Here is a 13,605-nt window from a genome sequence, read left to right on the forward strand (position 1 = left end):
TGAAGTGCACCGGACCCAGATGGAATCGGCGGCACTTCATCAGCTAATACTGTAACACCACGGCTATTCAGTCCTCTAGGACCGGGCAAGTCACTGCAAGTCTGCACTAGCCAGACAGGGCCCACCACCTCCTACTTGCGCGTGTCGCGTCCCGCGCAGATTACTTCTCCGCCCAGGCGTCGGAACCTGCGATCGGCTGGTCCTATACGGACGCCGCCTGTCCCGGTCCCCGTTGCGGAGATCCTTGAGCTTCGTCCCCCTACCACCATCCCAGTCCCTTCGGGACTCCCGCGAAAGCCCACCCCTCCCAAGGTAGCTCCCAAGGTAACTGAGGTGACACGTATTGACTTGCCCGGTCCTAGCGGACCGTGGTGTCTATCCGATAGATTCGTAGTCGCCGGCGACCTCAACGCGAAGCACGCTAGCTGGAACTGTCAACGCCCCAATCGGCAGGGCGATAGGATTTTTCTTAATTCTACAGGAAACGGATACGTCGTGATGGCACCTAGGGAACCCACACACGTACCGGATGCTGCAAATCAACTGCCTGACATATTAGACATCGCTCTGGTGAAAGGTCTCACAACTAGAGCGAGACTAACAACCCTGGATGATCTTCCTTCCGACCACCTACCGGTGATAATGGAGATCATGCACCCAGTTGAACTCTCCCCAACCGCTGAGAAATTCAACTACAAGGCGGCAGACTGGTTGTTCTTCCAAGACCAGGTAGCCGCTACGCTTCCACCACTCCCCCCTGAAGTCACTCCGGCAGGGAAAGATAGGTCAGTTAGCGACCTGACGGAGTGCATAAAGAAGGCAATGGTTGCTGCAATACCGAAACGATCTTCACAACCGGAACGGATGCAGCTCCCAGCCTATATTAAAGACCTAAAGATCGCCCGCAATAGAGCAAGAACATTGTGGAAGTGTACTAGGTTAGATGAACATAGAATAGAAATGAACCGCTTGCGCAGGCGGATCAGTGAGGCGGTCCACGAAACGGTCGTGGATGCTTGGAAATCCAAGGTTGAAACGATGGACAGCAGAAACATGTCAGATGTCTGGCGTGTATCTCGAGCTCTGTCCAATCCGTCTCAATCTATTCACCCATTAGTAGTCGGTCCAGATGTCACGGCCTTTACTCCTGAGGAGAAGGCTACCGCACTGGCAGACGTTCTAGAGACCACTTTTCAACCCGTGGAACAAAATTTAAACTTGCCCCATATCAGAGCTGTTGAGGAATCGGTTCGAGACCTCCTTAGCAGGGAGCCGGAAAATAGGATACGACCTACGAACACCCACGAGGTCGCCCATTTCATTCGTCGCCTTGGCCCTCATAAGGCCGCAGGAGCCGACGGTATCCAAGGAATTATATTGCAGCATCTCCCAAGGTCAGCTATGAAGGGCATAGCAGAGATAATTAATAACATCTTGGCTTCCGGTCACTATCCCATTCCCTGGAAAGAAGCTCACGTAGTTCTCTTTCCAAAGCCCGGAAAGGAGAAGACGAATCCAAGCAACTATAGGCCTATTAGTCTCCTCAGTTGTCTCAGGAAACTGGCGGAGCGGGTCATACATAGACGCCTCACTGAAGTAGTGTTGCCCAAGTCAGGAACGAGCAGTTCGGTTTCCACCCTGGTCGTTCCACTACACTCCAGGCACTCCGCATGACGGAGGACATTACCTGGGCTATGAGCACGAAGCGTGTAGTAGCTGCAGCTTAAATGGACATCGAGCGAGCATTCGACAAGGTATGGCATGAGGGACTCCTCGTTAAGTTACTGGGCATGGGAGTCCCAGATGGAATGATACGCCTCATTTCTAACTACCTCCGAGGCCGTACATTCAAAACCCGTGTAGGCACTAGTTTCTCCACCCCCCGTGAAATTCACGCAGGAGTCCCACAGGGTTCCATTATCGGGCCCATACTTTTCAATATATTCATTAATGACCTCCCGTTTCGCTATATCCACGGCAGAAGTAGTCACCTGTATATCTATGCAGACGACACTGCCCTCTTGGCGATGGGCAAAACCTATAGATTAGCGTCCCGTAGATTGCAGTCGATCTTAGATCACCTCCAGCCGTGGTTCCACGACTGGAGAATCAAGGTCAATGTAGAGAAATGTCAGGCCATACTCTTTTCACTAAGAGCGAGGCTCGAAGACATACCACCACCACCCACACTTTTCGGACGAGAAATGCCGTGGATGAACCAAATTAAATATTTAGGGATCATTATGGACTCTCATCTCACCTTCCGAGATCACATCCAATCCCTTATTCGTAAGGCCAACGGGCTGATAGTTAGACACTATCCCATTCTGGCGGCCTTAACTCCTGACAACCTGAGGGTAGGACTTACCATGTATAAGGCCCTCATTCGCTCTGTCATTACCTATGCCGCATCCGCATGGGGGTTTGCGGCAGTGTCCCATCTCCGTAAACTCCAAGTTATCCAAAACCAGGTGATTCGACTCATTACCCATCTCCCCCGAGTCGCCTCGAGAAGAAAGTTCCATGATGAAATAGAGTTGCCAACCATAGACGAGTTCATTGCTCGACTGGCTAGGAACCTGTATGCGGAAGCTCGTGCTAACCCCAACCCGCTCATATCTGGCCTCGGCCAGTATGATCCTAGGTTACGGCGTAGACACCAGACAGGTCCATTAGCTATACTATTGAGACATGAGGACAGGGAGGCTGGCGTTACACCCAGGTTTTGGTAGCCACGACTCAACTCCATGAGACTATTTGGATAGTGCAACCGCTTTAAAATGACCTTGTCTTAACTGGGCTAAACAAAATCCCTCCCTAACAATATCTACTTTTGTTGATCGATGGAACTATCATAGAGCCAATTGGCTAGTATAGATCCATCGATTCATAGAGTCATTCAACCTAAGAGCCAACTGGCTAGTCTCTGATATTGAGACAACTCATCCTGCCTAAGGTTTTTCCGTGGTTTTCCTAAGGCGCTAAGACAAATGTCGGGATGAGCCCTAAAAGAAATGGGCCACGGACCTGCACTCATATCCCCATGAATCTCCCTAATTAACTCTAAATTAATTAACAATTACATCTCTCCCCCCTCTTCGCAATTGAGCCATCATATAGCCAAATGGCTGGTCTCAAAATTTGAGACAAATCAACAAGGCTCATGACAACAATCACCTCCTACATAATAGCCAAATTGGCTAGTCTCTTATATGAGACAACTCATCCTGCCTAAGATATTCCGTGGTTTTCCTCAGCCGTAAGACAAATGTCGGGATGAGCCCTATAAGAAATGGGCCACGGACCTATATGCCCTTCCCCATATATATATTCCCCTTTATTATAAACGACGTATGCCTTAGTTTAGAACATATAAATTGTCTATTAAATATACGAGGTCACTCAATTAGTCGCAAATTGAAAGGACAGGGACCTCTCAAATTGCAGATTTAGATTTCACGGCGCTTCTTCCGACGGCCTTCACATGCTTTGTCATCGAACAACAGATGACAGCGTCTTGCCATCCTAACGGCAAATACCAGCCAGCTCTTCCTCTTCCCGTCAAATCTCAGTCCCCCTCGCGTATGTGGTACCTAAGAGGTTACGTCCAATTTCGGCTTCCCCTTCAAAATTTTCTAGAGTTTCTTCAGTGGAGCAGCGTAACCCGGAGTGAGACTAGTGGCCAACAGGCTTGGAGCTCACATATTTAGTTTTGTACAGCCCCCAACCCCTTGCAAGGACGCGTTTTGCGTACCTTTTAAAATTTTTCCTCCCAATTCTCTTTCGATTTTTCGATTTTTCCTCCCACATCACTTCGTCCCTGAAGAAGATGGCAGAGCTAGCCGTCGAAAGCTTGGAAGCTAATCTCCAACTCACCTGGCTGAGAACCCGAGAAGAATTATTCTACCTCAAACGCCTGGAAAGCCTCAAGTCATACATTCATAACCACGATTAATAAAAGAATTAATGTCAAATTTTTAATTCAATATATAGGTTAAACTGCTGCACGAAGTCAAAAAGCATTATTATTATTATTATTATTATTATTATTATTATTATTATTATTAATATTATTATTATTATTATTATTATTATTATTATTATTGGCGGCCGGGTAGCTCAGTTGGTAGAGCAGCTGGCTACGGACTGGAATGTCCGGGGTTCGATCCCAGGTGGTGACAGGATTTTTTCTCGGTGCCAAACTTTCAGAACGGCGCCAAGGTTCACTCAGCCTTCTATAAAATTGAGTACCGGGTCTTTCCCGGGGGTAAAAGGCGGTCAGAGCGTGATGCCGACCACACCACCTCATTCTAGTGCCGAGGTCATGGAAAGCATGGGGCTCTACCTCCATGCCCCCCAAGTGCCTTCATGGCATGTTACGGGGATATCTTTATTATTATTAGTAGTAGTAGTAGTAGTAGTAGTAGTAGTAGTAGTAGTAGTAGTAGTAGCAGCAGCAGCAGCAGTAAAAGAAAATGTTTCATTAATTCCTAACTAAGATAAGAACTACTTTCAATCAGTTATATTAAAAAAGTGGATAATTTATGCAGTTTCTGTAGCTTTAAATTCGGTGAATAATTATTCATGTATGCATTGAAAAATGAACTGTTTGAAGAAAATGAATGATATGGAGTGGATGAAGGACAATAACAATGTATATGGTAATAACATAGTTTGAAAGGTAAAAACTATATTCGAAATGAGTTGAACACACTGAATGATTCATTGTAGGGTAGAAAACTCTCTGCGGATTGCACCTATCCACTTTCGGTTAAGAGAATCTTTACTCAGAGGAAACTTTAAGCATAAAGTCTCATGGCAAGTACAATAGTTTGTCTTCTATAATACAATATGGAGAAAAAATCGTTTTAGGAATGAAGGATTAACTAATTGGTGAAATATAACATTCCTTCCTACTATATCGTTACATCCGTGTGCATTGCTGCAATTAAAAGCAGCGCGCGAAAGAACTGTGCTTATTCACCTCTATCAAACAAATGGCCGCCCGCCGGCTGTTCAATTTGGGAGCATAACACTAGCGCCAGTGAGCGGTCTAGCGGTTATTTAGTAAGTCTATGGTATTAACCAGGATTTGAACTCGGGCCCGCCCATTTCACGGTCAGGCAATCTAGTGCTGCTAGTGGTAAGTCAATGAATAAAACGTTTGGACGCGAAATAAAAATAAAAAATGGGAAATTAAATGTTTGTTATATTTCAATCGTACTCCGTGGGGGGGGGGTGCATTTTGTAAAACTGTGTGAAATGCCTTACCTCGAAGCTCTTCAAAAATATGTGGGATATTCATATCAGTGCCCTTTAAAAACTCTAGATGCATTCGTGTAGGTTAATTTAATTTAGGCCTACTACATTTAGGCGGTTTATGAGACAATTTTACACAGAAGGATAATTCATATTTACCATGTTTTACAATAGTTTACATTTAAGTATTACAAAATTTAAGGTAATGCCTATATTAATATTCAGTAGTATTTAAGATAACATAAATGTAAACGAATGGAAACTCTATTTATGTAATTAATCCTAATTTTCTATACTGCCTCTATTATTAGATAAGATGTGAATTATTGTTACTTCTTCTGTCTCTACCACTTCCTCCCGATATATAGTATTAATCCCCTCCCCTCGGGTGAAATGATCTGAATTCGACACTGAAATTACGTATATGAAATAGCACACATTTGCAACAGCGCATGTCTGCCTTTTTTTTTTTTTTAGCATTTTTATTGCTTATCAATTCTCAGCACTAGTTATAAGAATGCCAGTTACGAAATTTACTGTCTTTTATAAACCCTCGGACATAAAGCAACTTCAGTGAAGTTAGCAATTCGTTCAAAATAATTATATCATCTGAGAAGAGTTTTGACACTTAAGTCTGTCATATTGCTGGAACTGAACAGCTGTATGGGGGATTGTTTGTGGTCGGAGTTGCAGAGAGGGCAAGTGGAATTGAAATGTTTGTGATGGAGTATCGAGAATTAAGGAAACAAAACTTATGATACAAGGAAACATAGATTTTAGTTCGCCTGGTCCCAGCACAGTTTGTTATGAGGAAAATGCAATACTTTCAAGGTTAGCGAATGTTTTCATGTCAGATTAAAACCGTGAGAAATACAGTAATTCATAATAGTTATCGACATTAATGAGTGTAGAGCTATTACTTTTATGTCTGATTTAAGGAATGCGTTCATTTTTTAAAGATTCGTACTTTTATAATCAGTAAGATGTACAAATTTTGTTTTCATTCATGAAATTTCGTTCATTTTATCACCAATAGGCCTACTAGCCTTGAACGTGTTATTAAAAATTGACGTTACAGTGTATCCCCGTCTCATTGAAGGCATTTCGAAGATTTTGCATACAAAATAACATTACGTTCAGTACTTTTATTCTTCGCATAATTGATATACTGATATAGTACCTATGTAATGGCGATTGTATATTTTAATTGTTAATATATTAGTAGGTTGTAATATATAGGCATATAAAAAATAAAAATGTGGTTTATCAGACGCGTGTCAATAGGAAATTCGTGCTTTGAGTTACTAATTTAAAGTGAAGACATTATAAGAGAAAAGGAGGCGATTTTGTTGATAATGGGGATTAGTGAAGTGAGGATTGTGAAGGAAGCTGAATTATGAAATTATTGTTTAACCCTCCACCAGAGTGCTTATTTTTTCAAGATTTTCTTCTCAGTAATAAGTAGGAATAAGCTCTGTTTGTTTTCAGTATCATTGTAATATTTGTATACTTAATATATCTGAATTTATGACCGAATATATTGCAAGTTTCTGCACTGGGTATTTCTTTACAATTGAGTTACCAAAGAAAGGTGGGATACATATATAGCATACATACTTGGCTTCTAGTCAAGTCATACGTACCGTAAACAAAAGATCAATTGGGCGGTGACGCCAATTTCACACCGGAATAAGATGGAAATTTGCTGTAAAATGGTGGTCAGCAGAGAGGTGGGATCGCATGCTTTACATGTGAACATTTTGTTAGGTACACATAGATACACAAAGAGAAAGTTTTCGTAAGGTTGAGTATTAGTGACAGGTTAGGTTTGGTTAGTTCAAGCTTTTGGTATGCCTTGCATATTATACACATTTTGGTTGGTAGATGGGATAGATATTCGCCTTCATTTGGTAACGCAATAGTAAAGAATAATTTCCAACTGTAAGGATAAAATGCACCACAGAGCAGACAAAGAGCCCTTTTCATTTATAAAATTGTGCAGTCGTTATTACCTTAAAAATTGAAAACCAAAACGAAAGGATAACTGTATCATGATGCTGTAGAAAGTACGGTTATTATTTAAACTGTAAAATTATCTTTCAGTTAGTTTTCCAGCAGATAATCAAAAGTCCACCATAAGAGATTATTCATCTGTAAAGAAATAAAAACATTCATTAAGTTCCTTCACATGCGATACATTTCTTTCTTTTATTTTATAACTATTTCATTAATAACAGAAATAGCATTCTTAACTTATACGGGTAACCAGTTTTTGTTTCTCTAGGATAATGAGACTGACATTTGACATAAACACAAATTACCCATAGTAACAGTTACAAAAGTAGGATACAATATTGTTTCGTCTACAACACGTGCCAAATTAAAATGGAATGAGGTATCGAAGTGCTTCATGTATTATTCAGAATTGGTACTCCTGGGGGATGGGTTTTAGTGTTAATTTCCAAGGAAAGTATTTTTTTCCCATACAACGTAACCTAATCTAGCTTAGTTTGGATTGGCTGTGGAAGAGAGAGCAACTTTTCCTTGGAAATTACCGAGTCAGTCTATTAAATAAATATGTAGAAGGAAGATTGATAAATTAATGGATTCAGTTAGGATTGAGTTCCAACATGTGATTTGCAATGCACTTCAGCTTCAATAGACATAGTGTCTCTTGATAATATGAGGATAAAATGGTAGACCCCTAATAATGATGTGAAATGAACGTGACCAATCACCTATATAAGTTGCCCAGTGCTTGCATTTGATTGAACTTTGGAAAATCCTGGAAGTGCCTCAAACTACATGTCCTAACCAGGGTTTGAATCTGAATCCACTACTTTCGTTACCAGACATGCTGACCACTGGGTATTCCTTAGCAGTATCTAATACAAACGAAAAGTAATCAATGTGACATTTTTGACCACAAGAATTTAATAAGTTTCTTCTTTCAGAAACTTGAGTAGTGCAAGAACACTGTTTTCTTTGCATCAATCATCAGAGGACGAAAAATCTTTGACATTACCATTTTATCTTTCATCAGGAAACTGCAACCTCCATTTTTATCCTATAAGGCACAACTCTTCCTGCATAGGAAGATGAAACGAAAAATGAGTTATTTGTTATAATAAAGAATAAAATTTTTTCTCTATTCCAAATTTTTCTTTGGGTTTCTTTTCAAAATCGGTGATAAAGCTGCTGCTCAATTTTCAATTGGTTCTACTCATATTGCTACTTCAAAAGATGCTGGATTTTTCCTGCAGCTTTTCAGTACTGTTATATAGTCTATTGGTGCACATTCTCAATATTTTCAAAATGTTTCCCTATAAACCAAAATTGCGATCATTATAAATATATGAACAGCTATGGTTCGTACCAAACTTAATAGATATTCTTGATGCTATTTTCTTATCAATGAGACTTAACATTAATGTATCTTGAATGTTCTTATCATCTATAGCCCAAAAGCTTCTGTGGATTGTTTTGTTGACCATTAGCATCAATTCGTAGGAAACATTTCTTGAGACAATATATTTCATTGATTAAACTTCACGTTAACACTTTGTTTGTTAAAATCATAAAATTACTTATCTTTTTTTAAAATTATAACACTTTTTAACGTATGACTAAGTAATTTTATGTCTTTAACAATAGGATATTTTTCTTACTAACCTTAAATTTTTTTTCATTGACTTTCTTTACCAATTTTCGTTAAAACGAAGACTTTTCCAGCATTTCTAGTCTTCTTCGCAACTTCTTCTTTTCGATTCTCCTTCTGTATTTTACATTTCCTTCCAATAGCGTGCTTTTCATATCCATTTCCTATGCTTCATGTACAGAGTGATCAGATGAGTGGTGAACAGCAGCTATGAGTTATGCACTCGCAGCAGTGAATGGACAGTGTAGAGTCACAGTGATACAACCATACAAGTTTTCGTAACTATTTTAGAAAGTATCTTAATAACCAATTGTATTGATGGAGGTGCTGAAACTGGCCACCTTCTTTGTGCACAAATTTTTGGCACCTCTTTATGAAGTTTTTCATATATCACTGTAGTTTTGGTCGATTTAATTGACAGTTAATTCTCTGAAGAAGGGAATCAGAATGGTTTGAACATATGTGAAGGAATTAACTGTACTCGAAAAGAAAATGGGCCCTATAATTCTTTCTGTGCTCGTGGCGCACCATACACCAATTTTTTCATCACAGAGGGGTACTTCATGAATGATATCAGGTTTCTCAAGAGTCCAATAAAAGCTGTTTTGTAAACACACACAACCATGGTGGTGGAATCATGCCTCGTCTGAGAAAAATATTAAATGTGGGTCTATTAATGTTTCTTCTGTGAGAACCCTACGCTGTCTTGTTTCTTAGGCTGATTATGGATTGTTGTATGTGATGGAATTTTTACACCCAGGAATCATGTTTCAAACTGCCTTCGTACTTGGCTGGCAGACTGGGTTAACACATGTGAATCATAAACACGTTGTTCAGTAGTAAATATTTGATTAGCCATTATACAGTTTACACTTTCACTTAAAATGCACAAGAAAACACCATATAATATTGTTATTAGAGGAGAAAAATTCCCTCTGGCGCCAGGGAACATGGAATAAGGCCACAAAAGAGGAAAAATGCTAGAGGAAGGAGATTCGATCCGGTGCGGTGGATTGAACTTTGGCGTAGCTCAGTAGTTAGAGCACTCGGTACATAGAATCAGGGACCTGGGTTCAATCCCCGGCGTCAGAGCGAATTTTTCTCCTCTAATAACAGTTATCATAACGGATAAATTCTGTAGGACCAAAAATTAATCTTTACGTACCATATAATATGTACCATGTCACTCTCCAGTCACTTGGAGACTGATTCATTAACCTTGACATGAGCCAGGACGAACACGTGCATGCTTAAATCATCGCCTTTGCCATCCCACCGTTCCCCACCACAAGTGCGTCAGTAGCACATAATGAAAAGCCCGTTGCTCTTGTCTACATCTTATCTGATCACTATTATCACTATCACTTCTCATTTTTCCACTTTCTTGCTGTAAAATTCGAGTTCGTTGTTATTAAAAATACAAAAAGGTTTGAATCGACGATACAGTGTCATTAACAAACAGATTAAATACTCGTGAATACAGCACAACATAAACAAAGCTGCAAGCAGTGACAAGGTTGACTATGTACTGCTCTTGTTCTCTGGAACAACAGCCTCACACAGAAAAACACTTAAAAGTTTTCTAGAGGGCGTTGTATTTGTTGCTGAGTAATACTTTGTCAGGAGGGAGATGTGTTATTAAGAATGCAATATATGCTGGAAATGGAAAAACGACTTAACGTATATTATGCTATTCCAGAGAATGTCTCAATTTTAACACTTTTAAAGTTTTTAAAAAGTTCTATATTTTACTCGTAATAACAAGTGTTAAAGTGAACCTCAAAAAGAATGAAAATTGTTACCACTACAACTGCTGCTGCTGCGACCACTACTTCTATTGCTGCTATTTCTACTGCTACTCTTCTGCTGTTGCCACCGCCACTGCCACTACCCTTTGCTTGTATTACCATCTTGCTTTTTATTGAGTGCAGTTATTCTCATTAGGGAGTGCTCTTCACTCTCTAAAAAGTGCCAGGTTAAGGTGTACCTTGAAATAGGCCTCAGTCTCTTCTCTCATATTTTCTTGTGTAGCCACTCATAATAACCTTATAAAATTTGCAATAAATTATATGTGTAATTGAGAGTGCTGCTTTTAATATATTAAATAAATGTTTTCATGTGCAGACACGAGACACCAGCAACATGTCCAGCAACGAAGTTACTGGCAATGCAAGCAAGTGGGTCTCAGGAGCGGACAGAAGGATTCAGAGCAGAACATGGGCCAGAAATGAGTGGTTCTGAGGCTGAGGAGGGTGAAGGGGAAAGCCCAGAAGAAGAAACTCATGCCGTCATGGACAGTGGCCTCTTTCAACCAATACAGCAAGAAACTAGGAAAAAGTAAGTAAATAGTAAATCAGTGAAGTATCCAAAAAGTTCCATATTGAAGGAACTAGAAGTTTAATTTACTGGACCATTTCTGGATAAGATTCTTGTTATGAACCCTTTATTGAAGTGAAATCACGACATTTACCCATTGGATAAAGCCAGATGTGTTTATAAGTTGTAGAAAATGCATGTGAGTGTAAGGGAGAGTTTTCACCAGTTTTTTAAATAAGAGAAACTTTTATTATTTTGTTTGTTTTGTTTTTAAGTATTGACTCTTGAATTCTGGTTGCAGCTTCTCAATACTTTGTCACAATAAATTTGTAGGATGCCTTCACATATGGTCCTTTGTTATTCATTTAATTGCAAAAATATATGATTTAAGCACAACAGAGATTCAAGGTCGTACTACAGGATGTCCGTTATAACTATATGGAATTCCATAACAAAGTTGTACAAGATGTAACGAAAATATATGGGGAAGTTTTGGGAAATATTTGTCAAACCTAAAAGAAGAGAACACATACTGGTAAGTGCTTATAGGTCTGGAAATGCATTGTTTCCATGTTAGTGCTATTTTTATATCGTCGTATACCCAGTGTAACGAACAAATGGGAAAAAATTGAAGTATGAATTTCTCATATGTATAGAAGAAAAGAGTGGTTATATCAACTTTGATCCAGAAAGGCTTTGTTTCTGAGTAGGACTTGCAAGTATGATCATAGTGGACTCCAGTACGTTTGTTTGCTGGAGTTATTATGATGCATTCTGTTTTTAATTTTCTTAGATGAGCTGTTCAAACTGTCCAACTCCTGCAGAATAGAGGCTGCACTCGTCATCTCATTGAGATCCAAACATGCTCCCAAATTCCTGGCATAAGTAGTTCTTATTGTCTGACAGCTTTGCAGAATCCACTGACAGAGAGTTCTTCATTATCCACAGGATTCGAATACACCAACAACTTTAAATGCCCCCACAGAAAGAAGTGCAATGGATTGAGATCTGGTGAGTTTTGAGGCCAAGCATGTACGGATGTTGATGGAATGATGAGTTGCAACCTCTATTTAGGTAAGAGGTGGACATTTTGAACAATTCATTGCAAATCCTACTCACAAACCAAGCATTTATGGACAGATGTTGATATAATCATTTTTTCTTCTATATCAGTGGTCGTCAGCACTCGCTGAAATGGGTAAAGGGTAAGGAGTGTATCATAATCTGCACCGTTGTGCAGAAGGGAGAGCCAGAAAGTATACCCGCCAGCAGCCATGGATGCACTCCAGTGCATATCTGCGGGTAAGAGACGCTAGCCCGAGGGTGCACTGTGCTGATGACCGCTGTACTATACATATGAGGAATCCATGTCTGAAGTTTCGCTCGCTTTTTTCGTTACATCCTGTATACTGCTATGGTTGGGGTACAGTGGTTTGTCATATAGTACTCTCCAAGTTGTCATATGATCAACATTTCTTAGCACTTAACTTCCTCTGGTTATTCCGAGATTCTCTTTGACCACATGAATAATTTCCTGCCTGCAATAGAGATCCTTATTCTCCTCAGTTTCCCCTGATTTGTAGGAGCAGACATAAATACATTATGTTCTGTAAGAAAACCATGAATTGCTTCAAAAGTTTTCTTATGTGGACACCATTGTTATTAATGCTTCTCAGCCACTGGCATAGCTCAGTCAGTTGAGGTGCTTGACGATATGGAGTTGTGCTCAGGCGTGAGTTTGATTCCCACTTGGGCTGATTATCTGGTTGGGGTTTTTCCTGATGTTTTCCCCCAACCGTAAGGCGAAAGTAAGGTAATCTATAGCAAGTGCTTGGCCTCATCTCATTACCACCAATCCCATCGATGCTAAAATCCTAGTAGTTGATACAGCATTGTTAAATAACCAAATGAAAAAAATAATATTTTTTCCAGTATAAACACAGATCTTCCTTGTTATCACTGTCTCCTAACCTTTAAATGAAATGAGGGCCTTTGAATTCCTCATTTGAATACTTTTACATAGCATAATTGCATCCTCCAGTGGCATTTTTAATGAATACACTGCAGTTCAAAATACGATTTCCTTGTTTAGCACCATACTGTATTCTAGTTCTGTGTGCAGCAATGAAATGATATTACATCTTACATGAGCATTGTAGCTTTACAAGTAAAAAAGATATACAAGAATATATATTACACATTCGTTCATGAGTTTCTCCCAGAAAGAGAGAGAGGGAAAGGGATTTTCTTTCATGCCCTACGGATATTGTAATTCATATTGCACAGGCCTGCGATGAAAAAAAAAATGAATAAAATTTAGCTCTCCTTTATGTATTTTTGTGTACTGAAGCCAGAAATGACATAAAAATGGT

At 39.8% G+C, this 13,605-nt stretch overlaps 1 protein-coding gene across 5 annotated transcripts in view; it reads left to right on the plus strand.

The window, feature by feature from the left end:
* Positions 1 to 13,605, plus strand: part of LOC138707912 (KN motif and ankyrin repeat domain-containing protein 1-like) — a 437,992-nt gene that overhangs the window by 308,432 nt on the left and 115,955 nt on the right. For all 5 annotated transcript variants that reach the window (XM_069837957.1, XM_069837958.1, XM_069837956.1 and 2 more), the window contains one exon: positions 11,042 to 11,254. In XM_069837957.1, the coding sequence (XP_069694058.1) occupies positions 11,042 to 11,254 (213 nt within the window). The remainder of the gene's footprint in view (positions 1 to 11,041; positions 11,255 to 13,605) is intronic.

Source organism: Periplaneta americana, chromosome 10 (assembly GCF_040183065.1).
Source record: "Periplaneta americana isolate PAMFEO1 chromosome 10, P.americana_PAMFEO1_priV1, whole genome shotgun sequence".
NCBI lineage: Eukaryota > Metazoa > Arthropoda > Insecta > Blattodea > Blattidae > Periplaneta > Periplaneta americana.